General features: G+C 43.7%; 2 protein-coding genes across 5 annotated transcripts in view; one reads left to right on the top strand and one right to left on the bottom strand.

Moving 5' to 3' along the window:
• The window catches only part of hivep2a (HIVEP zinc finger 2a), a 118,418-nt gene that overhangs the window by 74,058 nt on the left and 18,260 nt on the right, over window positions 1-26,100 (bottom strand). Inside the window, exons 3-4 of one of the 4 annotated variants that reach the window (XM_085373657.1) lie at window positions 14,135-14,254; window positions 12,773-12,927 (exon numbers count right to left, since the gene is read on the bottom strand). The exons of 1 other annotated variant lie outside the window; for it this stretch is intronic. The gene's annotated coding sequence lies outside the window, so the exon portion shown is untranslated. Of the gene's footprint in view, window positions 1-12,772; window positions 13,201-14,134; window positions 14,255-26,100 lie in introns of those variants that run through there. 2 more of the 4 variants (XM_085373656.1, XM_085373659.1) reach the window with 2 other exon arrangements.
• On the top strand, window positions 5,131-25,456 carry LOC146617564 (uncharacterized). Its single transcript, XM_085373484.1, has 3 exons — window positions 5,131-5,220; window positions 17,694-17,744; window positions 24,941-25,456. The coding sequence occupies exons 1-3, from the start codon at window positions 5,131-5,133 to the stop codon at window positions 25,454-25,456; spliced, it is 657 nt and encodes a 218-aa protein (XP_085229610.1).

Below are 26,100 nucleotides of genomic sequence, written 5' to 3'. Positions count from 1 at the left end.
TGAGAGTACCAGAATCCAAAGTGATGTGCACCTCTGTGGTTTTTTAATCCAACCAACAGCCACTGAGTATTCCCTTGAAGCATGCATTTTCTTTTTCACCAAAACCAAGATGTTTAGACATTTACTCACACACTGTATCATGATATAACACACAATAAGACACACACAAACTTTTACAGCTTCCTTACTGAGCATTTCCTTATTTTCTGTTACACACATACAGTTACAACTTTAGATGTTCACATTAAACAAAGTTTCAAATAATGTGGGCTATGTACAAGTGATCCCTGTAAAGCATTAATGCACAGTTTCAAACTCTGTTTTCCTACTTTTGGCTCTGAATAAATCCACAAAGAGGTGATATTACAAATTTCAAGCACTGAGATCTGTGCTGTTCAAACCATCTGTTTATGAGAGGCAGCCAATCAGAAGAAAGACAGCTTTAAGGGATAAGAAAAAAGAGGCTTGTTTTAGTCAGAAAATAAACTACTTTGCTTTAAACAGTCAGCTTACAATGTTTTTTTTTTTATTTCAGCATGGTTGATGTCAGCTAGAGGGAATTTCCTTATATGATCATCTCCAGTGCTGCCCGTGTTGCAGCTCAGAACACCGCAAACCAGTCAGTCTAACTCAGAAAGCAGCCATGGATGCTTCCTTTCAATGGAAAATACATTATTACACTTTTTAGTGTGTATAAAGGCTGTTTTTGAAACCTCCACAAAGGCAAGAGAAGGAAGCCCACAAGCATTGAGTTTGGTTTGTGGAAGAGACGTGAGGGGCAACCAATCAGAAAAAAAATGTGACTTTTAAGGAGAGAGAGGCTTTAAAGAGACAGGAGCTAAAACGGCAAAGATTCAGACAAAGAATTAACAGAGGGCCTGCATAAAAAACACAGTATAAAAGGTACTCCAGAGGAGTCCAAGAACAAAAATAGGGAGCTAGAAATTAGCACAAGTGGAGGTGTGAGAATATAAAGACGGGAAGCATAATAATCCACATAAAAGCAAAAGAACACATTACAAGTGAAAAGAGATTTTGAAAAACCCCACACAAACACATATGCAAATACTGGATACAAGCACACAGGAACTGAAGAATCTACATGCACAAACGGGTAAATAAACAGAAAACATCTGACTGTACTCTATATGTGTGTCTCACTGGAACCACAATCCATGCTGGTGTGCACTGGGAATACTAAACTTCAATGCATTTGGTATTATTCAAGCACAATGGGCTAGCCTCCGCTCGCTGTATGTGTGTATGTGCCTCACGCAGTGCAGTATATTTGTAAATCCCAGCACTTTGCAGCCTGCCCCTGGTTTAACACTGATGTATACACTATGTATTATGTATTGCTACACACACATATATGCACACATAAAGATTTATGAATTATGCACATGTGCAGCCTGGCCTGCTCTCTATAAATAGTCCTTGTTCGGTTTAACTCAGCACAAGTCGCTGAGTGTTTTTCTTTTAATTAATACAGTTACATAGTCTGCTGGATTAGCAGTTACATTTCAATTAAGCGGCAAACAATTAGTGTTTTTTTTTTTATATTTAAGGAACAGAAAGCGCAAAAATATGGCCACGCACACATACACACACACTTCCTCTAACGAGGCCAGATAGATGTCTGTTCTCTCCTAAGCATTAACTGCACATTTATAATTCAGTGCTTTATCGTTGACTATCAGCTATCACACCACACAGACTTGTTAACGTGCACACACATGCATACAGTAACACACAGAGACACACACACAGTGAGTAGCGACTGCTGGTTATGAAACAGCTGTTGAGTCGAGAGAGCTCTGTATGTATTTGAGCAGTGAGAGTGCAGCTTACATAAATACTTGATCATATCTGGATTGCTCTCAGTCTGAAAATGTATAATCCGCCTTGTTAGGATCACTCGCCAAGAAGATAGAGCAAGAGAAAAGGAGCAGAAAGGCAGGGGAAGAGTAGGAAAACAAAAAAGAAGCATCAACTGTCAGAGCGGGGTGGATACACAGCTCAAAGCGCATCACTTGAACATGTCATTCATCAAAAAACACCTTTTGCATTCAACAACTACAGTTCCCAGCAGGCTTTGACACCCCTCATTTTCCAGCATTGTCATGCCACATCATGTTCGCACTGTGGGAGTTTGGAACATTCATGCATTATTCCAGTATATAATCCCCCAAGAGCCACACCGCAGAAGTGCTGTCTAAGTTGTCCGTGTTTGTCCTGAAGTATATTTGGAGCAGCCCCGTAACAAGTTAAAACAAAAAGAATTAAAGTGGAGAGGTGAATCGTTTTAAATTAGATTCAACAGTCAAATTAGTGATAACATCAGATTTGGGCACATTTTTCATTTTCATGTGCCAACATTAAACTATTATCATTAAAATCACATGCACAATGTTTCATTTTCAGTATGCAGGGTTACTGTCATTAAAGGATGCAAAACACAAGCCACCCAAGCATATGTGGCCATTTGTTTTTATTTTTTCCAGACAGTAACTCGGATCATTTACTACCGGACAATCCCCTCAGTCTTATTTTATTCTGCTAACCAGCTAGGTCTGGTCCTTACTGTGTTTTCCTAGAGGTAGGGTGGTCAGGTGGGCAGCACTGTGGTGCAACAGTTTGCCCTTCTGCCTCACAGCAAGAAACTCACCAATTCAAACTTTCTGCTCAGCTGGGTCTTTCTTTGTGGAGTTTGGATGCTTTCCCTGCGCTCCTGTACCTGTGTGGGTTTCCTCTGGGTGCTTTGGTTTCCTCCCAGTCCAAAGACATGTTTGTTAGGTGATTCCAAGTTGGCTGTAGGTGTGGATGCTAGAGTGTTTGGTGGTCTGTCTCCCTGTGTTAGCCCTGTTAGGGACTGGTGACCAGTCCAGAATGTACTCCGCCTTTCGACTAGTGACAGCTAGGCTGAGCTGACATAGATCTCCTACAAGTCTTAGTTAAGATGTTAAGAAAATGAATGGATGGATGGATCTAATAGGGATTACCATCACCAGCTGAAATCTGTCTTCTGGAGAGCTAGTTGATTTATGCCTCTATATTAGTGAGGTGGCTGTGGCTTAAGAGGTAGAGTACTGGAAAGTCAGTAGTTCAATTCTCCCACGTCTTTGTGTCAAAATGGCATTAAAAGATAACAAATTAGCAAGTAAAAAAAGTATAAAACACAAATCTCCCACATGAGTCATGAAAGAAACTCAGGATTTATGACAGGACTACCTCTGGGCACTTAGTTTTCCTGCATCAAGACACCAACATATATCTCTGTGACTCTGCTTCAGAATGCTTGTACTCCATGCTCTGGCATGGGAACCAGTTACTCATTCTTGACGTCACCCAAAAAGTACTGATTTATATTCTGTTTACTCAGTAGGTAGAAGCAGTCATCAAAACGACACAGCCACACCTTTTTCTCTCATCAAAGATGTGAATGGTGATTCAGAGGTATGGAAACACGTTAAAAACGGCTGATACTGAAAACTAGACAGTCCGGTTAAAATGAAACACATGAAACAACAAAAACTTGCCCGGTGACAATACAGTACGCCCGTTCCTTTTTCTAACTTTCAGTAGCCAGCAGCTGAAGTGGACCATTTTCTACCCATTGGATACGTTTGACTTTACTGCCTAAGCCGTCCATCATCTTGAACTGTCACTGAAATCAGCGTCATTATCATTTGAACTGGTGTTTTTTAGAGTGAACTAAGGAAGAGAAACTGGGTCAGTAAGACAGTTAGATACCAGTAAGACCAGTACGTACGCAAACTTAAATTTAAGACCGTCCAGTCCACGTTTGACCGGCAGGTGGATCTTGGGAAGTTTGTTATGGAAACACGGCTACAATGTGCACTTAGCAGCAAGGGAAAAAACACTTTGAGGAAGTAATAGATGATTCATTTAAACAGCATAAAATAAAGAGTGAAGGGGAAGTGAGCATGATAAATGTGAGGTGGAACAGATGAGTGTTCAGATTATCATATAGGATGTAGACCGTGACCTGATTTGGATCCCATAATCAGGGAAAGTAAGAACAGAACGTAAACCTCTGGACGGAGGCCGTTTGTCTTTCGTGGCCATTACAAGCCGCTGCTCACTCTTCTTCTTTGTTAATGGGGAATATTAATTTCCTGTATTCCATCTTTACTGCATTAATATTTGATGATTAAATATGGCCGGGAGCGTCTCAGGCTCATTGCCAGCAAGGCTCTGTCTCAGTCTTGGTTTGCATTCAGTTTCCCAAAAAGTATTTAATTTGTCTGTTTTATTGTAGCATTTGTCTTTTGCTTTGTGTCTTCCTCTGTGTGTTTTCTTTGGTCAGTTAATCAAGATAAACCCTTGAAATGTCTTCTGTTCCAATCTCTCACTTGCTCCCTTGGAATTATTCTCTATCATAGGTTTCTTCCTCTCGGCTCCATCCGTCGGTCTTAAGCCTGTTTCAGGCTGACTGTTGCCAACAGGATCCCAGGGCTTTACTTCCTTTTCTTCCCATGAGTGACGAGGCATGATGTGGATCCAGCCAAAAACTCTAAAACTGGGAGTTGTCAACCCAGCAACAGTTGTTCAAACAAGTGATATCCCACAGCCAGTTGTGGGTGGATTTAGCCAAAGAGAGCTCAGCTCTGAAGTGGAATTATTCGTGTATGTTGCTATTCGTCTGTCCACAATAGTCACCATTTCCAAACAAGTTATTACTTTCTTTGATTTATAATGCTATCTTAGACCACATTTACAAACATATGTTGAATCCATACGCTATTAACACATATATTTTACATTCAATCACATATTTGTGTCTTTGTTTGTCTTTTCGCAAATTCGTGTTGGTTTTTCAGGTGCAGGAAAACCGGAAGCTGTATGGTAACTGTCAAAGACACCACAATGAAAAAGAGCAAAGCATGAGTGCAGACAGGCCACGAGGTCAAGCTAAGCCACAATCCTGCCAGATTAGTTCATCTCAGTGTCAGCCCTCATGCGCTGCTAGCTTAGCTCATGCCCTTTTATGTATCTGATTGGCTCACACAGAGTACTGCCTTCAGTTGTTGTGCCCCTGCAAGCCACTTTTCAACCCACCTCCTCTTACTGCTTTTCATTTCCTCCGTGTCTGACTAAGTCCCTGTCATGCCCGTTGTCCCTGATGCCTCCTCTGGAATGTGTGGGGGGCACGCTGCTGCTTTCTCTGCCCATCGTTCCATGTTTGAACACGACAAGGTGAGCAGGCCCGAAAACAGGGCCGTACTACTACAACTACTATTATGCAGACTACTTTAACAGTTTCACTACAAATATAATGTATTTGCTAGCTCACATTTATGAATTCCAATATTCCAATAAAGTTGCGCTCAGGGCGCTCTCTCGCTCGTATAGATTACTGCTGTTTCATGTCGTTTTCACACTTCCAATGAAGAATCAATGGCTACACGTCTTTTTCAGTGAAGCAGCTTGTCGATGAATGACGGGCATGACGCACTACAAATGGAATGTGAGCAGACCAATGATGCATTAAGTGACTTGTAGCTAGCATTGTAGCTTCTGATGTTTTTTTCCAACTTTGTGGCTCGTACGTGGATTACTCCATCCATCCATCATCCTCTGCTTATCCAATTCAATTTACTGGGTGAACTGAGAGGTGGGATAAACCCTGGACAGGCCACCTATTTGTCACAGGGCTAGAGAGACAAATAGGTTCATAGAGATGAACAACCAATCACTCACATTCACACTTATGACCAATGTAACACACTTGGCTTTGGATTGTGGAAGCAAGGAGAGAACCCAGGGTTGGTAGATTTGGATCTTAACAGTTACAGAGATTACTGCTGCATCGTTTCGGTAATTTTGTACTGGCCATTGTGTGTGTTTGTGCCTTCTGGCTTTTGGAAGAATTAAAGGTGTCTTTTGGGTAATGTCTAAAAAGGTCAGGGCTGCAGTGCAAACAGCTCATAATATGTGTACGCAGCGCAAATTACTCACTTGGATCATTTACCACACCATCAGCTGTCTACTGTACGCACGCCCTCACCTCCTTCTCCACTTTCCACAGCTTTAAACATCGACCAAAACGAAAGATATCCTGAAGCAGCATTTAACACACATTAATGTGCACAGACACCCACACACACAAATACCGGCATGCAAACAATTAAGACTGCCTGCAAGTGCCCACATGCGGAGTACACACACACACATACATACGTGTATAGACAACAAAGAGCAGCCAGCATCTTAGGAAGTAGAGCAGAGAAAATGCAGGGCTGTTCTTTCCACAGCAGAGCTTCCCCACAGCAAAGCACCATGGGAAATATGGCATGGTCACAACAACAGGGTGCTTCCCTTCCCGACACTTGGAAGACCCGCATGAGCGAGCGTCTTCTCCATACTTTCTACCTTTAATTTGGATTCTTAAATGTTGCATTTGACATGTTCTTTCCACAAAGATTTTCCATATTTGAGAAATTATCAATATTGTTTTTCACTTTGATTTTGTTAATAATATTTTCTTTTATAAAAATGCCACACAGATAAAACCTCTCTTAGCTCAACACAGAGGAAGAGGGAGCGAGAGAGGCACCACTTTAGCCTCTAAGCCATGGGGGACCCAGTAGAGTGTTATGCAACTCAGCCATGCCAACACACACACACACACACACACACACACACACACACACACACACACACACACACACACACACACACACACACACACACGCCAGCTGTCCCTGATTCCAGCAGTGAAAACTATCTCTATGTCTATTTGTCTATCTCTGCTTCCCTGTCTTTCCATCCCTTCCTCTCACTATCTTTCCATCCATCTCTCTCGGTCAATTTGTCAATCCCTTCTCTAATACACTGCCAAAAGTACGTGGACACCCCTTTCAAGCTTGGATCAAGTCTCTTAGTTTAGTAAACCTCAATGCCACGGCATACAGAGGGATTTTAGACTACTTGATTTGGTTGGTTGGATGTTTTTTCTCCTGCCCTGCCATAACATCAAAATTCCTGCAGCCAGGATTAAAAGGTGACGTCACAGTTCCTATGTCCATCTGTCATATACAGTCTATTTTCTTGACTGGAAAGCACTTTAGGTTAATTCCCATTGTGATTTAACTTGATATAGGATTAACATTTGTGTGTGTCCGCATACTTTTGGCTCTGACTCCCTTTGTCTAACCTTTCCATCTCCCTTCAGTACTTCTCTCATCTCTTTAGTCCCATTTCTTCCATCACTTCACACTGTCTCTCTTTCTCTCTCTCACCATGTCGGTCTGCAGAGTTTCATGTTGCCTGTGGCACCTGTCGCCCCGTGGGGGTGACACAATGTGCGCACACTCACACACACACACACACACACACGGGGTTCGACTTACTCGAAAAGGTGGTATTCATTATTAGAAGTCTTGCAGTGTGTATAGGGGGCTTCCCAAGCATAACACACACACACACACGCACACACACAAGTACCCATTGCCAGCAACCTTCCCAGCAGGGCAAATGAAGACTAAGCACAACCCTTCGAGTTCACCCTCATTAAAGAGACTGTTGCCTGCGTCTCAAACACACACACACACAGCAGTGGCCGGCTGCACAGGTACAGCGGACAAAAGCGACTGACGTCAGCTCTTAAAGGTTACCATAAACCTCCCTTGGTGAAAAACACAGCAGATCCAGCCCGATTCCAAAAAAACACAGTGTTTACCCCAAACTTCTGTTCATTAAAGCCAAACCTCAAAACACAAAGGTTATCCCTGACTTTAATTACAGAAAATCAACACAAAACTCAAATCACCCCACATACCCGCATTTCAGAGGTCACACCTGTGACGCAGTGCCTTGATGGAAACAGTATGACAGATATAAAGATGAAAAGGAAGACTTCATCACTACGCAAGCAAATTTGTCCTTACAATGCAGTCAACAACCGGTTGTTGGAGAATAGTAAATTTGGTAAAACTACTTGATTTTCAGATAAAAGACCAGACCTTTCTTTAGCTCGTCCATTAGTTTCTGTAGCTCTAAAAAAATACCTGTCTTCTTAGAAAGAACATGGTTTCCTGTTCCCATCTAACAATAAATGTGATAGCTGAAATTCTTAACAGTTCTGCTGGCATTTAACATAATTTCCAACAAGCCCTCACCACTGCTATGTTTTAAGAGTCTCGTGGGAGCTGTACCTGGTTTATACAGTTATTCTTTAGGTAACAATTCAGGTTCTTGAAAAAATGTCTAATTGTATTCATTATTGTGAGAGTAATCGCTCAGTTATCTGCATTACTATGTAGAATAGAGAGGTAAGCAATACGATTTTAATAAGGAAAACTGGTCCCAGTGGTGAGCAAAGGAGGGACAGCATTCACAGAAATGCAATTTGGAAACCAGCAGCCATCATGTGATAGAGATTTATCTTCAGATTGAACAGAAAATCTTGCTCTGGCTACAAAAAAATAGCCATTGCTCCAACTCACTGAAAGGTCCCCAAATTGTAATAATAATGACATGTAAATCTGGACCATAAATCTGGTAACTGTAATAATCCAGGATTGGATAAAGTCTGCCCAGAATTATGTGTGAAGGTGCCAGTATAGTGTGCAGTATAGCATAGTATATGAAGGGATCACTGATATGCTGAAAGGCTACTGCGATGGCCTGGGTTTAAGTTTCCCCCGGGCCAGTTCCTGCTAGTAACCTTTGTGTATTTTTGACATATTTTGATAATGTGAATTGTAATTACACAAAAAAAAATCTACAATATGATTTAAGATTTTACATCTTAACGTCTGGGAACTTTAGTTCAATGAGCCAGAGTTTGCCCACTTGCAGAATAGCTTCCTGAATTGCAAATATGGTTTCTCACAAATGACCCCGAGTTAGCCTAAATGCTACTGGTATGAATCCCCTAACACACAGACAACCTGGCTTTCAACCAGTCAAAGGAGGCTAACATCTGAAACCTCTTTTTAAAATGCACCCAGAATATTCTGCACAATTTTGGCTGAACCTTAGTGACAGCCATCTGTCTGTCTGTTTGTATTTCTGTCTGTTCAGCTATTTGTCTCTCTGCATCATCCGGCCCAGGCTTGCCCCACGATGCTAAAATTATTCGGGCTGTCCCCGTGGACGCTCCAGATATGTGCTTGTTTCACAGAAGCCTCTTTGAGACATCAGGGGTATCCAGTTTAGTGTTACACAAGTAAACCATGCCAAAGCACACACATGCACAGTCACATAAAAAGTCTGTGATAAATAGCAGCATGACAGGACCAGGAGGGCAGAGCTGTCCATCACGGCTGACTGAGTCAGAATAACTGACAGGCTTCAATACGCAGGTCACTTTCACATGTAAAGACAAAAAAAAATCAGACCGCATGTGCCCTCGGATGTGGGGTCTTAAGAGGAATGTAATCAAGGTTTTAAATAAGGAGTCTTTCCAAGACAAGATGAATTTTAAAATGAGTTCCCCAATTCTTAGTTAATTTCAGTCCAATTTGAGTAAAGTCTTTTTCTGCATCGTGCCAATTCCCCGATGCCTTTTATAGCAATTATAAAACAGCTCTTGTCCTTTTCCAGATGGGTTTCATCTGTGTGTGTTTACCCATTGTGTACCTGTGAGTTGTCATGGAAATGTGGGGGGAACATTTTGTAATAAGATCCTGTGAGGTGGGACACACTTATCAGCAACAGTCCAAGCTAAAGAAGTGACATGTTCAGCTTGTTTATTTAGAGCCACACCACCTTCCTGACTTCCTGCATCACAAAACCAAAAAAAAAAAGCATAGTAATCAAAAACAACCAAAGGTAATGCTACCATGAAAGCATTAAGCTTGAATAAGGTAAATTTCCAGCTCAGTTACTGGCATAGGAAGTGCTTTTCAGACTTAAATGACCCAATTTGGCTGCATTTTGGATCAATCGTTGTTAAATAATGAAACAGTATATGTGCTTTAATTCATTTAAGGTTATATTTAACAGATCTGCTAAGGACCAAATTATCTTTATTATATCCTGATATGTAAAACCTTTGATTTTAAAGAGGGTGTACTTTCTTTTTACTATGATTGAACAATTAACATAATTAATATTATGTTTTTAATGTGTCTGCAGTATAAAGAATTGTGTTGTGGTCACTGTGATAAAGATACGTAACAGTGGACTAAAAAAAACTTCCATTAAAAACAAGTATTGAAAAGTCTTATGTGTGTATTATAAGTTAAGTGGAGACGATTCAGTTTGATATCTTCTAAAACATGAAAGTTATGGCACTTTCAGCTTTGAGGGTATTTAAATTTTTTACACTTCTACAGATTCAAATCTACTGAGAAGTAGTTTGTTAAGAGACTCTTACCTTCTCTTCCCCTGTGCTGACAAGAGGAGAAGCTGCCAGGCTGACTCTGTGTGTGCTTGTGTCACTCAGTCAGCCAGTGGTTCGTTAACTAATTAGTAAGCTCGTTTATCTCATTAGGCTCTGATTGATCTGCCAGCTGATGGACTGGCAACTGAGCGCCCCTGTGTGTGTCTGTTGTACGTCAGACGGAGCGTGCTAATCGATATTAACAACACTGTGAAGAGTTTAATTGTTACGCAACCTCATTATCTGGCAGCGACTGCACAGAGGGGAAGGATTCCTGTGTTACACCAATGTCAGCAGAAGGGCAGACTTCCTGTTACTGGCAGGAAATTAGGTCAGGTAGCACGACTAGCTGGCTGCCGGATGATATCTGAATGCCAGGATGCACACCAACACACATTTACATGGGCAGTTGGTATTAGTGTGTTCCACTGGAAGAGTGGCAATGTGTAGGACTTTTGCTTAGTATTAATCATTTAAAGAACAAGCTAGTCACCATGAAACTTTATCAAACAAAAACTGAACATCCTTTGAATCTCACTCCTCAAAAGTGGGTCCTTACCGTACAATATAGAGCACCCACAGGTGACTGTTGTTGCTTTTTGGTGCTATATATTAAAAATAATAATAATTAAACTCAAATTAATGCAATTGAATTATTGATGAGTAATCCCAGTCCCTTGAAAATGACAATAAAAAAGTAAATAGTTTCTCATGTACTTCAGTATCCCCGATTGCCAAAACCTGCGAGAACAAGGGCATCAAAGGTTAACTTTCATATTGTTGTTAAATTCGTAGCTAAAACAATACGTCTCGCGTCATTTTCACTTTACTATTACTCCTTTTTTTCTACCTTTTACACTTTCAAATGTGCGCACAACAACACAGCAATTTTCTTTTCTGCCTTTGTGACTTCCTTTGTACCTTTTCCGTCATGTATGTCGATTCTCCCAACACAACATTTCTGTCTCAGTTTTTTCTGAATTTATTTTTGGCTTTTGCCTTTTTTAAATAGCAACAATTATAGAGAAGACAGGAAGGTGGGGGGAGAGAGAGTGGGAGGCTGACATACAGGAAAGGGTTCAGCCTACAGGTCCTGCGCTACACCAAGTGAGCTATGTGGCACCTGGTTGTCTCAGAATTTGATAGATTTTCTTTGTGTAGAGATTAGATGTTATGAATGAGTTTGTTTTTCCATTTTAGCTGCTTCTGTTTGCCAGACTCACTATGACTTACTTCCTCCCAGAAGTGAAAGAATGGAAAGAAACAAATAAATGTGCAGCATAGCCAGCTGACGAGTCACCGGCTACTTCCCGACAAATACAAATTTAAGACAAGTTGTTTACCACCAAAGTACAGATTCTGGCAACCCAGAAAACTTAAAGCATGTCAGGAAAGCTTAATTAAGGTGGCGTGGAATGTTTTTATTTTGTTGTTTTTCCTATAAGAGGGAATGCCACACATTCCCACCTGGCAGCTGCCAGTATAACCACAGCTTTGCTCAACTGGGAGCTCTAGCGGGGCAGGCTTTTGACCTTAGAGTGTAAAGCTTGACTGGCTGCTGCTGCTGATCTTTACAGAACTGAAAATAGAGTCAAATGAAATAGCTAAGTGGCCTGATCTGTGGTATGTTAGCAGCAGTGCTGGGATCTTAATGGGAAAACATTGCTCTTTCTTAATAAATCAGTCTGCACCACATTTCCTGTTTAATGCCATTTCTTAACTCTGTACATGTCAACCACACGCGTTCACTACTTCCAAGAAAAATAAACCTACAACATTGGTTTTACGCTGATGCAATGTAGAGGAAAAGCAGTCATACTTTCATGCATTTGTCAACCTGACAGTTATTACAATGCTGCAGTCACAGAAAAAAAGCAGAGCTCTACATGAATATTACAGGCAAAAAAGGGAAATCAAAAGCCCTGAAAGTGAACTTACACCCACCGAATCAACAATTATTAGTGACTTTCTTTCTTTTGCATTCTGTTTATTTTGTAGCCTTTTTTTAACTTGCTCGTGTGAACTCTGCTCCAAAGCATTAAAATTCCCACAAGACTTGAAGGCAGCATGAGGCAAGTGAGTTCATGCTTTTGAGGAAACAAATAAAAATGTGGTGAAAGGGGCAGTTTTAACATCAGATTCCATTTAATTGTCACAGACAGTAAACCTCAGTTCTGAACTGCATTATGGGAAATGTAGGACATTTCAGGACAAAATAAAAGGCCAGATATCTCAGACCCTTCTAGATTAAATTATGGCAGTTCCTTTCTTGATCTGTCCCTCATGAGTCAGTCAAGTTTTAGTTCTCAAGTTTCCCTTTCATGAGGATAATCTGAACAATAATCTTGAGCAACCGTTCAAGACAAATCTTTGGTAGTAAAGCACCTGAAGCAGTACAAGTCAGCAAAAAAAGCTGACCTTGTTTGACAGCGACATCTAATGAAATGTCTGCAGTCCTTCCCTCCGTTATTTTCTGTATCCTGAGTGTGCAGCCAGCAGGGGCATTCCTGATGAAGTGCATCGATGAGGTGAACCCAGGTAGAAAGCCATTAACCTTCATTGATCCTCTTAGTCTACTTAGATCAATAGCAGAGGAGGAAATGGAGAAGAGAGAGAAGTACAGGAGTCACAGGACCAGCTTTCAAACTCTACTCTGGTAAGATGACACTGATAAAAAAAAAAAAAAAACATATAAGCAGCTCAGTATCAAAACAGTCCTTTCATACTGAGCTGTAATATACTTTGGAGATTCACACACACACAGACTGACACACACACTCTTTTAGTTGTGACTGCCCGTTCACCTTTAGCTTTCCCTGTGACGTAACAACTCAGGGAGGGCAAGGGCAGGCCACATTGCACAAATCTGGCTTACCTTATGTACACACCCACTCACACATACACAGACACACAAAGACACACGCTCACAGCTTTCTGCATTGCCATTGCACCATTCAGCATCAAATATGCATCAAATTATATAAGAGAGCCTCTTATGTAACAGACTCTATCCCCTTCTCTACCCCAGCATGTGTGTGTGTCTGTGTGTGTGTGTTTTCACGCTGAGGTCTATGGCTAATGAAGCCATCTTTGCAGGGGCAAAACACAGAAACGGAGGGCAGAAAGGAGGAGGAGGAGGAGGAGAGCAGAGCTAAATATAACTCTTCTGGCCCTGAGCAGCATCTGAGAAACAGGAAGAAAGGAGCAGAGGGAAGATGTAGAGACGAAAAATGATCGCAGTGGAGATAAGAGGCGAGAAAAGACAAATTCTACATAAAGTTGAAGATTTAAAGATACAGAACAAAATAACTGTTTTCCAACAATCTTTCAATATTGTTTCGTATACGTGCACCTGACTGCTTTCCAGTAATTCCCCAACCTACTGCTCTAGACCCAACCTGCTTCTCTAAACAAAACTCTCTCCAAACAAAGTCTATTCTTTCGTTGTGACCACATGTCATCAGAGGGGGTTATTTTGTACGTTTCCACTTTCCCTCAAGTGCAGGTCAGGACAAACCTTGAGACTCACTCAAAGTGGACAAACTACACGTAAACACTTGGTTGTTTTTGACTATCGGGCAAGAACAGGAACCGTGGAGTCATTAGACCAAAAATAACTTGTTGATATGTGTTGATATGCCCAAAGTCAACAGGGCAGGTGGGAAACCTTCAGTTTCTCTAGAATTCTTCAGCTCAGATCATCGAGCAGCCTTCCTTTCATCGCATACTCACACCGCCTAAGAAAAGCATCACCACACACACACAGACAGAAACACTTACAGCATCGCAGTCTCCCGCCACATACTGTAGCAGCCTCTCTGCCCGCCGCTGGAATCCACAGCTCTGACATTTCTGCCTGCCACAAGCTCAACTGGAAACCTTTAACAGCCTGAGGTCAGCCTGAGAGAGAGATGGAGATAAATTACAGTGTTTGGTTTGGTGAGGAGGCCAGAAACAGTGACTGGGTTCATGAGCAGCAACTTCGTCCCTGTATGTGCCTTTATATGTACATGTTCATGTGCAAATGCATGTCAGGGTGTATGCATGTATTTATGATGTGCTGATTTTATGTAATGTGCATGTTTTTTTCAGTTATTTCCCTAAATCCTCCACAAATAAAGCAGCCAAATAAAGACACACTCACAGGCAACTATGTTAGGTACATAGACTCCCCCATTTGTTAACGTAAATGTCTAACCTGCAATAAAATGGCAGCAGCTCAATACCTTTGGGCATGTAGACACGGTCAAGTTGAACTGCAGAAGTCCAAACTGAGCATCGGAATGAGGAAGAAACGGTGATTTAAGTGACTTTGGAAGTGGAATGGCTGTTGGTGGCAAACCTGCTGGTCTGTATTTCACAAACTGCTGAACTACTCAATTTCCCTGCACAACCTTCTCTAGTGTTCACAGAGAACGGCCCGAAAGAGTGAAAATAATCAGTGAGCTGCTTCGTGCTGACAGGAAGGCAAATCAATTTCTGCCACAATATTCGGATGGTAGGGTCAGAATTTGGTGTAAACAACATGAAAGCATCGATCCATCCTGTATTGTATCAACAAATCAGAGTGGTGGTGGTGGTGGTGGTGTAATGATGTGGAGAATATTTGGTTTGAATATAGTTGGGCGTCCTTTAAATGCCACAGCCTGAGTATTGTTCCCGACCATATCTGTCCATTTATAGCCACATCGTACCCGTCTTCTGATGCCACAAGGCTCAAATCATCTCAAACTGGTTTTTGAACATGAGAATGAGCTCGCTAGACTCAAACAGCCTCCGCAGTAACTAGATCTCAATCCAATAGAGCAACTTTGGGATGAGAACGAACGGGAAATCTGTGATGATATCACTTTGGACCAAATCCTTATTATTAAGTCATAAAGCATTAAGGTGGATCTGACGGCAAAAGGGGGTTCAACCAGGTGAGTATAGTAGTCCAGTATGTGAATTTACATTATGGCACCTTCCCACATTAATACATGACATCGGTTCCTTGTCTTGTGCTGCTAATTAACATGTTCTAAGTGAGCACCAGCCACACAAAAATGTACTGTGTATTGTGAATGTGGGCCTCCATTTAAATTAGATTCACTATTCTAGGATTTCAGATTATATTATTAGTCTTAGTTAATTATTCATGGCTTTGTGTGGTTTTTCCTCAACACACTACCTCACTGTTGTTTGTCCAGCATACTGTTTAAGGCTCTAGAGTTACAGGATCAGCAGGATGTGCTGGTATCCATGACTTAAATGTTCACTCTTTGGTGAGGTTTATTCACATTTACTGCATTCTTTCATTTTTGATTTTAAGTGTGTCGCATTTTCTTGTTCTTACTTACATTTTTAACTAAGCTAACCAGGAGAAGTATTAAGATATCAAACTGACTTAATGGTCCTAAATGCAGATAAATCACCTCTCCGTCTTCACTGAATTAAAAATTGACACAGCTTAGCTTATACGCCTATATTCACGAATGTGAAACACCTGAAAATATCCCCTAACTCTAATACTTCCCCATAATGTGCTTTACGTTCATGCCAACAATCACACTTTCTGTAGGAACGTCACTATATTTACATTTTTTTTGAAAAACAGGACTTATCTGAACATATTTGCATAGATATTTCTGGCCCTCAGTTGAATGTCTCTGTGTTTAATATCCAGTGGGAATTAGAGAGATGAAGGACAAATTTTACTGATGACACTAAGGTAGTCCAACGCGAAATCGCACGCATGCACACACAAGATGCCTGACAGCTGCTTCTGATCATCCTATGTAGTTTAAGTTCAGAGAGAGGTCTAATATCACCCAGCTGTCAGACAAATCCTGTCACTGACACCGTTTGTGCGTCTGAGTGTGGAAAACACATTAGACACAGATACGTTCAAAACTAACAGTGGAGATATCTGAGCGTCTTTTAATTTCGCCTCGTGCCTCGTCACTTAAAAGCCTGAAACTGAAAAGAGAGCCTGGAGAGAGACCTTACCACTGACAGCCGAAAAGAAAAAGGAGGATCTGTTTTGGATTTTTGGGTTTCTGTTGGTGCATTAGGATGAAAGAGGAGCTGAGGGGAAAGAGGAAAAGAAAGGACAAGGGAGGAAAAGTTAGTCAGAGAATGAGGGAAAACAAGAGGAGAAGCAAGGGGAAAGAGAGCAGATTAAAGGGAAAGGAGCTGGAAGCAAGAAGTTGAAAAGAGAGAAGGGGGAAAACAGGAGATGGGGGAGAAAAGGAGAAAAAATAGAGGAGGAGGAAAGGAGGAAGAAAAGAGAGAGGAGCACATCACAGGGGAGACAAACAGGAGACCAACGAGTTGAGACAGGACAAGAACAGAGGAGAGGAGATGAGAAGAGAGTGGGGAGGAGAGGAGAGGGAGGAGAGGAAAGGGTGATGAAAGGGAGGAGAGGACTGCATCCAGAGACAGATAGACAGAGCTTTGAAGAGGCGGAGGAGGAGGTGGCAGAGGAGGAGGGGGGATAGACTGGGATCAGAGTGAGTGATGGATGAAACAGAAGGCAAAAGGACTGAGTGGTTGAAAGAAGGGAGACGCCTGGATGGAGGGATGGACGGGTTGTGGAAAAAACAGTGAGCGAACCACTCAGAGTGATGAAAGGAGAAAAGGAGCTGGACAACAAGAGGGGAGAAGCTGAAATGTGAAGGGAGAGAGAAAAGAAGTAGTTCTGTTTTTTCGAGAAGTCTGACACGTTTTAGTTACATTTTCTGTAAAAATGTGCACAAAACTTTAGTCGGAAAAGGGAAATTTGCAGTATAGTTTATAAAAGCAGGCGGACAAAAACACAGTCTGGGAGTTTGTGGTAAAGTGGAGGGCTCTGTACAGCATTGGCGGTAATAGGATGTGACAATTTTGCATAAACATATGCAAAATATTCCGACTTCTTTTAGAACTTAAACCTTAGTGAGGAAAAGTTAGACACAGACCATGTGGATTTATCGTCAAACAGTAATGAGTAGCGTGCACACAAGAGGGAACATTTAAATTTAGCTGTCGTGCCATGTCCATCTATCCATCCATTCCCATAACCGCTTATCTAACTTAAGGCGACCGACAGGGTGGATTTCTCCCAGCTGGACAGGTCACAAGTGCAACACTGGGCTCAGAAAAATGCCCGGTTACAACACAGCGTCTGCTTTGACATGATAAAAAAAATGTCGCACTTTGCTCTGAAATGAAACACAGCTGTTGTCAGAAATGCGTCTGAGAAAGTCATCGCCATACATGTGAGAAAGAGTTAATCAGTTATCCCTGAACATCATGGCAACAAACTCCACCTGTTTACTGACAACATTTTACTCTAATGCTGATGCTGTGGTGTGTTCAGGGTAAAGAGAGAGTGAGGGTGGAGAGTGCTGGGAGAGCAGCTGACATGGAGGTGAGTGACACATAAGAGCAAATATTGATAGTTAAAGGGGAAAAAACAGCAATATATTACAAAACACTATTAGAGATTATTGTCTTACACAGTATTTTGGAATTGGATTTCATATTTTGACTTATTACTGCACTCAGACCCAACGCAGTCTGATTAGTAAGATGTGTGTAAGTCACTAAATTCCATCTTGTATTATCTCAATAATCTACTGATTGTCTAAAACATAGCAACACACAGGAAGTGTTAGCTAGACTTGAGAAAATCTCCACATGGCAGTGTTAACTGTGACATTATGTTATAAATACTAATACTAATCTCAAAATGTATATATCTATTAAAACATGATCTAGAATCTATTAACATGTGTGGCTATTCTTCATGCACTCTATGCATGTGAATATAATCTGAATAAAGACCAATTCACACTTTTGCCTCCACAGTATTGTTTTAAACTCAACAGTAACTCATGAATTACTAATCAGTCAAGACCTCACATTATGTCAAACACTGATTGCTGGAATATTTCATCTTTAGTGGGGATAGTGTTGCCAATACGGATTATCATTTTACACATGTAAAGACATATAGATATCCACATATAGCTTTCATTTGTACGTGGAAATGATAAATAAATCCACCAGGATTAAGCTGTTTTCTTAACTCAGCAGTTTCTGTCATATTTCAGGCCTGTTTATAGAACAAAATGATTAGCTTTGGGTCTGATTTTAATGAGGGTGGTCTCTCCCTATGCAGCTACTCTCAAAAAAGCCAGAAATGGTTTTGAAGGTTGTCAAACTACATCTTTATTGATATATACCTAGTTCGTCATTAAGGGTAGAGGGGAGGTCGTCAGATGTTGTTTTCATGGGGGTAGATAAAGAAGGTAGTCAGAAATGCACAAAAGAAATGAACAGTATTAAACAGGCCAATATCAATAGTAGGTTCAATGTGTTACATTTCTAGGGAAGCAGACGCCAGGTTTCAGTGTATGATTTCAGAGAGGTTTGTGGTTATGACTTAGCTACGGCGTAACGTTCCTGCTGAATCATAAATCCCCTATAAGCAGGCCATGTGTGGTAGCTCTGCTACTATTAGTGTGAATGTGCATGCAAATGCATTTTTGTTAACATTATATCTAGCCTGTTTAGTCTTTGCAAATAAATAGCCATGCTACATTTAAACTTGGTACCAGGAATATTGATAATATTCTATGGCACTGCAGGAAACCACAGTAACTGTTGCTATAAACTGCTGCTCAGCTTTAGTCTTGTATGAGTGACTTGTGTTGTTGTTGTTGGATAGTCTTTATATAACATCCAGAGAAAGTTTGAGTTTTTAAAATGCCTGGAGACTAATGTTCTTTATTTTAGTTTCACAATGATGGAAGTTTATCCCATGAAGGTTTGAAAGGGTGTTAAGAGATAAAATAAAAAATAAAAAAAGGGGGTAGTTTTTTTGTGAACCTGAAGAGGAACATTTAATCTGTTTACTGGAATTAAATTGTGAAGAAAGAACTTATTTGAGCCTCTTCTTGGTTTGTTTTTTCTCTTTGTTATTACTTCAAGTGGTGCCTTGCTGATAGGCATTTTAAGATGTGAAAAGGGGACACTTGTTTTACCAAGACTTAACCAGTAATTATACATAGAAACATACATACCTCCATAGTTAAACACTTATGTCTGCTTTGAAGACATCAAAAACATTCAGCTGGAGCATATTTTCAGGTCGTGCCAGATTTACTTCGTCTTTGAAGCACTAATTCTTAGCCTGCCAGAGAGCTAACCATCGTTAGCATGTGCTAATCCCCCATCACTTGACATGCGAGAGGTGCGAGAGGTGCTAGCCAGCTGTGCTAGCTTTTAAGCTTTAATACTCTGAGAGTGAGTGAGTGAGCTAGCGTTGAGCTAATCGGTCTTAATGCCATGCATATGGAGATGGCTAGCTACTATAGCAGCAGCTAATCCTAGTGGCTACAGGAACAACCTCAATCCCTTCACTTTTAAAGAATATGTCAATTTTAGCAACTACGGCATAAGATTAAGATTAAAGCAGGGGAATAAAAATAGTGCAAAGGAAAGACAAGAGATGGTAGGAGAGAAGATTGGGCATGTTATTTTGAAAGCATGCACTTGCTCATGTTCATTTCTAAGGTTTATTTATAATAATTATGTCTGAACAAAAGTGCAGAGATAAATATTATTTTATACAAAGGAAGCTTAAAGACAAAAGATGGAGATGCAAAAGAAATAAGGACTCAAAAGGAAAACAAATGAGGAAGTGAGAGAGACGACCTATTCTAAGCTAATCTTTCTGGGTTAAAGAGCAGCTAAATTACCAGTTTGAGACAAACACCAGAGGGTCTTTAGTGTGCCGAGTTACAGTGTGAGGACAGGAAATGATGTCATGCTGGTGTGGGCACAGAAGTATCTCAGTAGCTCTTATCTTTAAGTGCATGTGTGCGCCTCTACAAGTGCTTCACACTGAAGCACCTGCTGCTCGCTTTCTCTCCCTCAGTCTCTGAAATCACAGCCTTCAGACGGACCCCTCCTCCTCCTCTTCCATTTCCTCCCGCTCCTCCTCCTTCCGTCCGTCACATGTTATAAGCCGGAGAGGCAGTGCACTGACATGGGCCACAATCTCTCTATTGCTCTCTGTGTTTCAGGCAGGAAGCCACCAAGTGGCACAGCAGAGGCGAGCCACCTGTTCCTCCCTGGCAGAGGAGATCATGGAGGGATGAAAAGATGAAGGAGGGGGTAGAGAAGCAAAAAGGAAGAGCGGAGGGATGGAGGAAAGGGGTGCAAGAGCAGAGGAAGATGGAAGGGAGGAGTAACAAATTACAGATCATTATAAACAATTTAGAATAAAGGAACAAAAAAGGAAAAAAGAAACCAGGCAGAGAGGTAAAGAAAGGCAAAGGTAGAGAAAATGTTAAGAAGATAGAAGGGCAGCATAGTGAGGAACTGAAGGAGAAGGGGCGAAAGGGGAAACTGAGGACAGAGCAAGGGAAAGATGGAGCCATCAGGATAAGAGAAACTGGATGGATAGTAGGAGAAAAAAGAAACTGGCTGAAGGTAAGAAAGCAGAGAGATTGATGGTAAGGCAAAGGGATGAAAGGAGTTAAAAGGGAAAATGAAAGATTACAAAAAATCAACTGGAAGCAGAGACGGAGCGAAAGGATGTTGGAAGTGACAGGAGGCGACTCGAGGTGGAGAAAGCAGGGGACGCCTAATTACAATCCCTCCTCCCTCTCTCTTGACCTTGTCCTCTCTCCATTCATCACTCCAGCTCTTCCTCCCACAAACATCCTGTTATTTTTTCTGAACACCTCTTGAGCGGAGCAGTCGCCACGTCACTCTGCAGGCCACGAGTGATGCTTCGACTCGATGGCAAAAGAAAAGGAATCGTCCCTGACAGGGTTTAAACTGCACTCTGAAGGTCACCTTTGTGAATGAACAAATGACTTGTGTTGTGTTTACAGGAAGTTTAAAGATGCTTTCAGATTATAAACATGGCCAGTGACTGTACATATGTATTAGCACATATTCATAACACGATTTGATTGGTTAGTGGCAGCACGGGTGCAATAAAGCAGAACTTTTTTCAATTCTTTAACGCATACAAAGTGGAGCAGCAGGCATCATCCCATTCAAAGGATGAGTGGCAAGAAGGCGAAAGCCTGAAACCAGCATCTCTGAATGAATATGAAGAAAAATGCAAAACCTGTGCAGTGCTGGCAACCGCCTGTCCAAACTGGCAACGGAGATGAAGTGAAGACTGAAAGAAGGTGAAATAGTGTAAAACCACATGGATAGATTAATATATGCAGATATGCATGAACTAAATTTGATGGGTATAGTTTCTCTTTCTCTGACTCACACACGCACGCACGCACGCACACGCACGCACGCACACACACACACACACACACACACACACACACACACACATATATAGAGCATGTACAGGAAATGTGCAGGCTGCAAGCGCAACAAAGCTGTCATTTGCATGAGGAACGATGCGGAAGCGAAACTGAGACTCTTTATTGTACCGCACTTTACTCAGACACACCACTATTACTCTCCCTGTCTCTATTTTTCTCTCTCTCTCTCCCTCACACATACACACACACACACACACACACACACACACACACACACACACACACACACACACACACACACACACACTGCTTTCCATGCCATTTGAATGCACAAACAAAGAAGCCAGTGGACTTCTGGTTACATGGAGGAAATGGGAACCAAACTAACTGCTGTTGTCTCGGCAATATTCATATCCCACTAATGCTATTCAAATTCATCACTCTGTTATCTCACTCATGCCCTGCACATACACACACATACACACACGCACATGGATGAATGCACACACACGCACATCAGGAGGGCAACCACTCACTCTGACATAGTACACACGATCGTCAGTCTGCCCTCGACAAGTGTGTGTGTGTATCAGACTCACTCTCCAATGTGATGCTGTCAAGGGCACAGCTTGCATCCGCTGTACCAAGCTGTGGTCACCATGGTTACAGAACATACACTTCTTCCTCTTCACCTCCTTTTTTTTTTACAGTCTTTATGAGAGCACAGTATTTTGTCATAGTGGACGGGTGTGTTTCTCTCACTTCCTTGTCTGCTTTAACCAATGACTCAACAGATGTGAAGCTTTCACTGGTTTGCTGTTCATTACTGGTTTATCTGCTTACTTCCCAACTCACCGTTTAGCATGGTGTCCATTTGGTTCTCTTTTTTTTAAATTAAAATTTTCCTTTTATTATTTCACCTCACTTTTGTGGACTTTTTCTAACTTGTTTATGTGGTCTTGTCAGACTAGGTAAAAAAGTGTGGCTAATATTAGCAGCACTGGTATCGGCGACCTTCATTTTTCGCATTTTACCGTCCTCACATCTGTGCAGAAGTTCATTGATTCATTGTACAACATAAAATCTTTACTTTCTGAATGGCTTGTCTGCCACTTTCCACCACAGAGAAATGGAGCAGGTTGCAGCCTTCTGTCAGGCCTGGAGTCCAGGCTAGTGGTAAGTAGTATCATGAAATGTCAGGAACAAAAGTTTATTCGTGTTGTAGATTAATAAAGCTAGCAGGGAATCAACAGCGGTTTAATTTGAAAACTGCTGCTCCAGTTTTGAGTACATTACCATCAACTTGTGCCAAGCAAACAATGACCCACTTTTAGTAATACGTGCATAGAAATGTTCTCAACCTGCGCAAAACATGAATGTGTCATGATCCTGGGTCCTTTTGACCCAGCGTTTTGTGTTTTCTCTTCGCGATTTTGGTTCTGTTCTTCCTCTGGTTAGTGTTTACTCTGTTCTGCCCGTGTGTTCCTGTATCTAGTCCGCGTTTCTTAGTTTGTGTCCTTTCATGTGTAAGTTCCTGTTTTATTGTGAAGGTCTGTGTCTTATGTGAGTGTTTTCAGTTTGCCTCCCTAGTCTCGTCATGTTAATTACTCCCAGCTGTGTCCCCACCTGTATGTAATCCCCCTGTGTTCTCTGAGTGTATTTAAGTTGTGTTTTCTGTCATAGTAGTTGCTGGTTCGTCTGTGTTGTTTCCCCTCGGTCTCCCTGCGTCTCTTGCGTATTTCCCCGGACCTCCCAGTTTCTTGTTTTTCCACCAGTGCTGTTTTGTGCCCACCGTTGTAAATAAATATTCACCTGCACCAGAGCTGCCGCCTTTTGGGTCCTTTTCTACAACTCCACACGGCTTGCCCCGCAAACCGTGACAGAACGAACCAGCCACCATGGACCCAGCGGCAGTCAATCCGTCCGAGGAGCTCCAGGATGACATCGGCTACAATGTGGAGATCCTCCTCGGGCTGTGGCTGGAGAATCCTCCGTACAAGCTTCGCCGCGCCGTGGAAGGTCGGCTACAACGGCTCTTTTCCGGCCTGCCATGGCTACTAAATTCACTTCCTCCGACCATACAGGCTTTTCTCCGGCACACACCCCACCTTCTCTCAGCCACTCCTGCCTCGCTGCCCGACTCGCCGGATGCGATCTTGCCCGGCCCGTCGGAGCCGTCTGCGGGGAGGAAACGCCGATCGCGCCGCAAGCGCGCCACCCCACAGCTGGACGTTCGGACTTCTAATTCGCCGGCTGTGGTGAGTGAGGACTGTTTTCCATTTGCGGACTGTATGACTGTTCATTCAGGGGCGGTGTTCTGTGCGGCAGATGACTTTGTGAACAGCATATCACCTCCCCCGCAGCCACTCTCAGCTCAGTTAGCTCCCCCGCAGCCACTCTCAGCCCAGTTAGCTCCCGCGCAGCCACTCTCAGCCCAGTTAGCTCCCCCGCAGCCAGTGCCACCCTCAGCTCCGTCTCCAGTGCCACCCTCAGCTCAGTCTCCAGTGCCACCCTCAGCTCAGTCTCCAGTGCCACCCTCAGCTCAGTCTCCAGTGCCACTCTCAGCTCAGTCTCCAGTGCCGCCTGTAGCGCAGGCCCCAGTAGCTCCAGTGCCGCCTGTAGCGCAGGCCCCAGTGGCTGCAGGCCCCAGTGGCTCCAGTGCCGCCTGTAGCGCAGGCCCCAGTGGCTCCAGTGCCGCCTGTAGCGCAGGCCCCAGTGGCTCCAGTGCCGCCTGTAGCGCAGGCCCCAGTAGCTCCAGTGCCGCCTGTAGCGCAGGCCCCAGTAGCTCTGGCTCCAGCATTACCGGTTCCACTCGTTCACTCCGTGCAGGGAGAAAGCCTAAGTCCTACTCAAGGTGCTTTTCATGGTTCAGCCGCCATTGGCACTGTTTGCCGCTCCAGGGCTTCCCCAGAGGCTAGGTCCCAGTCCTCAGCTGATTCTGGACCCCTGGAGTTTAAGCAGCCACCTGGGAAGTGCCCCGTGTCAGTGCTGTCTGAGCAGGGCCAGTGCTCAGCACAGCACCCATTTCCTTCATGTCTGCCAGTGGACTCCATGCCTGCTGGCTTTGTGATGGCTTCTGCTGGAGGGTCCAAGGGGCCCGTCCAGCCTTCGTCTCGTATCTCCGCTGGAGGGTCCGAGGGACTGCTCCGGCCTTCGTCTCGTGTCTCCGCTGGAGGGTCCGACGGACCGCTCCGGCCTTTGTTTCCTGTTTCCGCTGGAGGGTCCGAGGGACCGCTCCGGCCTTTGTCTCCTGTTTCAGCTGGGGGGCCCGAGGAGCCCGTCCAGCAGCCTTCCTCGTCAGCTGGTGGTTCCGGAGAACCACACCAGCCTCACGCCGCGTCAGCTGGAGGGCCCGAGGAGCCTGTCCAGCCGCCACCTGCGGCCGCCTCGTCGTCGCCTGGTCCAGCTTCATCCGAGTCTTCGTCGTCGCCTGGTCCGGCTTCATTCGAGTCTTCGTCCTCGCCTGGTCCAGCTTCAGCCTGTGCTTCGCCTGGTCCGGCCTCATCAGAGTCTTCATCCTCGTCTGGTCCGGCCTCATCAGAGTCTTCATCCTCGTCTGGTCCGGCCTCATCAGAGTCTTCTGCTACGCCTGGTCCTGCGGCCTCTGCTTCTGCTACGCCTGGTCCTGCGGCCTCTGCTTCTGCCACGCCTGGTCCTGCGGCTGTTATGCCGCCGCCCAAGCCTCGTTCTGCACCTCGATATCGCCGGCCATTTTCCGGGCCACCTGCTGGACGTCACCGCCGTCGGGGTCGGCCCCCTGAACTGCTCCGTGGTCTCCTTCGTCGCCGCCGCTGCCTTCCGCACGGCCGGCCCCCGGACCGCCATCGCCTGAGTGGCCGCCGTTGCCTTCCGCACGGCCGGCCCCCGGACCGCCATCGCCTGAGTGGCCGCCGTTGCCTTCCGCACGGCCGGCCCCCGGACCGCCATCGCCTGAGTGGCCGCCGTTGCCGTCCGCACGGCCGGCCTCCCGAACTGTATCCACGTCGCCGCCGTTGCCGTCCGCACGGTCGGCCCCCCGAACTGTTTTGGACTCCTGTGCTGTCGGCCCCCTGGCCGGCCCCCCGAACTGTTTTGGACTCCTGTGCTGTCGGCCCCCTGGCCGGCCCCCTGAACTGTTTTGGACTCCTGTGCTGTCGGCCCCCTGGCCGGCCCCCTGAACTGTTTTGGACTCCTGTGCTGTCGGCCCCCTGAACTCTTCTGTTTTGGACTCTGTTTTTTCCTGTGTTCTGGTGTGCTTCGTTTCTTTTGGTTTTGGGCTCGTTTTTTGTTTTTGTCTTTTGGCCTTCTGGTGCTCCGGTTTTGTTTTGCTTCGAGCCCTCCTTCCTGGGCCCCCGCCGCCCGCCCTGGTCGGGTTGTTTTCTGTTTTTTCTGGCTGTTTTGTTTCTTGTTGGGCTGTCTGGAGCCAGCCTTTGAGGGGGGGGTACTGTCATGATCCTGGGTCCTTTTGACCCAGCGTTTTGTGTTTTCTCTTCGCGA

Source organism: Diplotaxodon limnothrissa, linkage group LG15 (genome assembly GCF_057381915.1).
Source record: "Diplotaxodon limnothrissa isolate DT_005_m linkage group LG15, D_limnothrissa_male_GT1.1, whole genome shotgun sequence".
Classification (NCBI taxonomy): Eukaryota; Metazoa; Chordata; class Actinopteri; order Cichliformes; family Cichlidae; genus Diplotaxodon; species Diplotaxodon limnothrissa.
Note: the sequence above shows the minus strand (reverse complement) of the source record. Positions and strands in the feature narration are given on the sequence as shown.

Excerpts from the sequence above, each read along its gene's own strand:
- LOC146617564 (XM_085373484.1), top strand. The coding sequence starts at position 5,131 with ATGCCCGTTGTCCCTGATGCCTCCTCTGGAATGTGTGGGGGGCACGCT. Across the intron at positions 5,221-17,693 it reads CCATGTTTGAACACGACAAG|GGTAAAGAGAGAGTGAGGGT; the intron begins GTGAGCAGGCCC and ends TGGTGTGTTCAG. Across the intron at positions 17,745-24,940 it reads GGAGAGCAGCTGACATGGAG|AACCACACCAGCCTCACGCC; the intron begins GTGAGTGACACA and ends GTGGTTCCGGAG.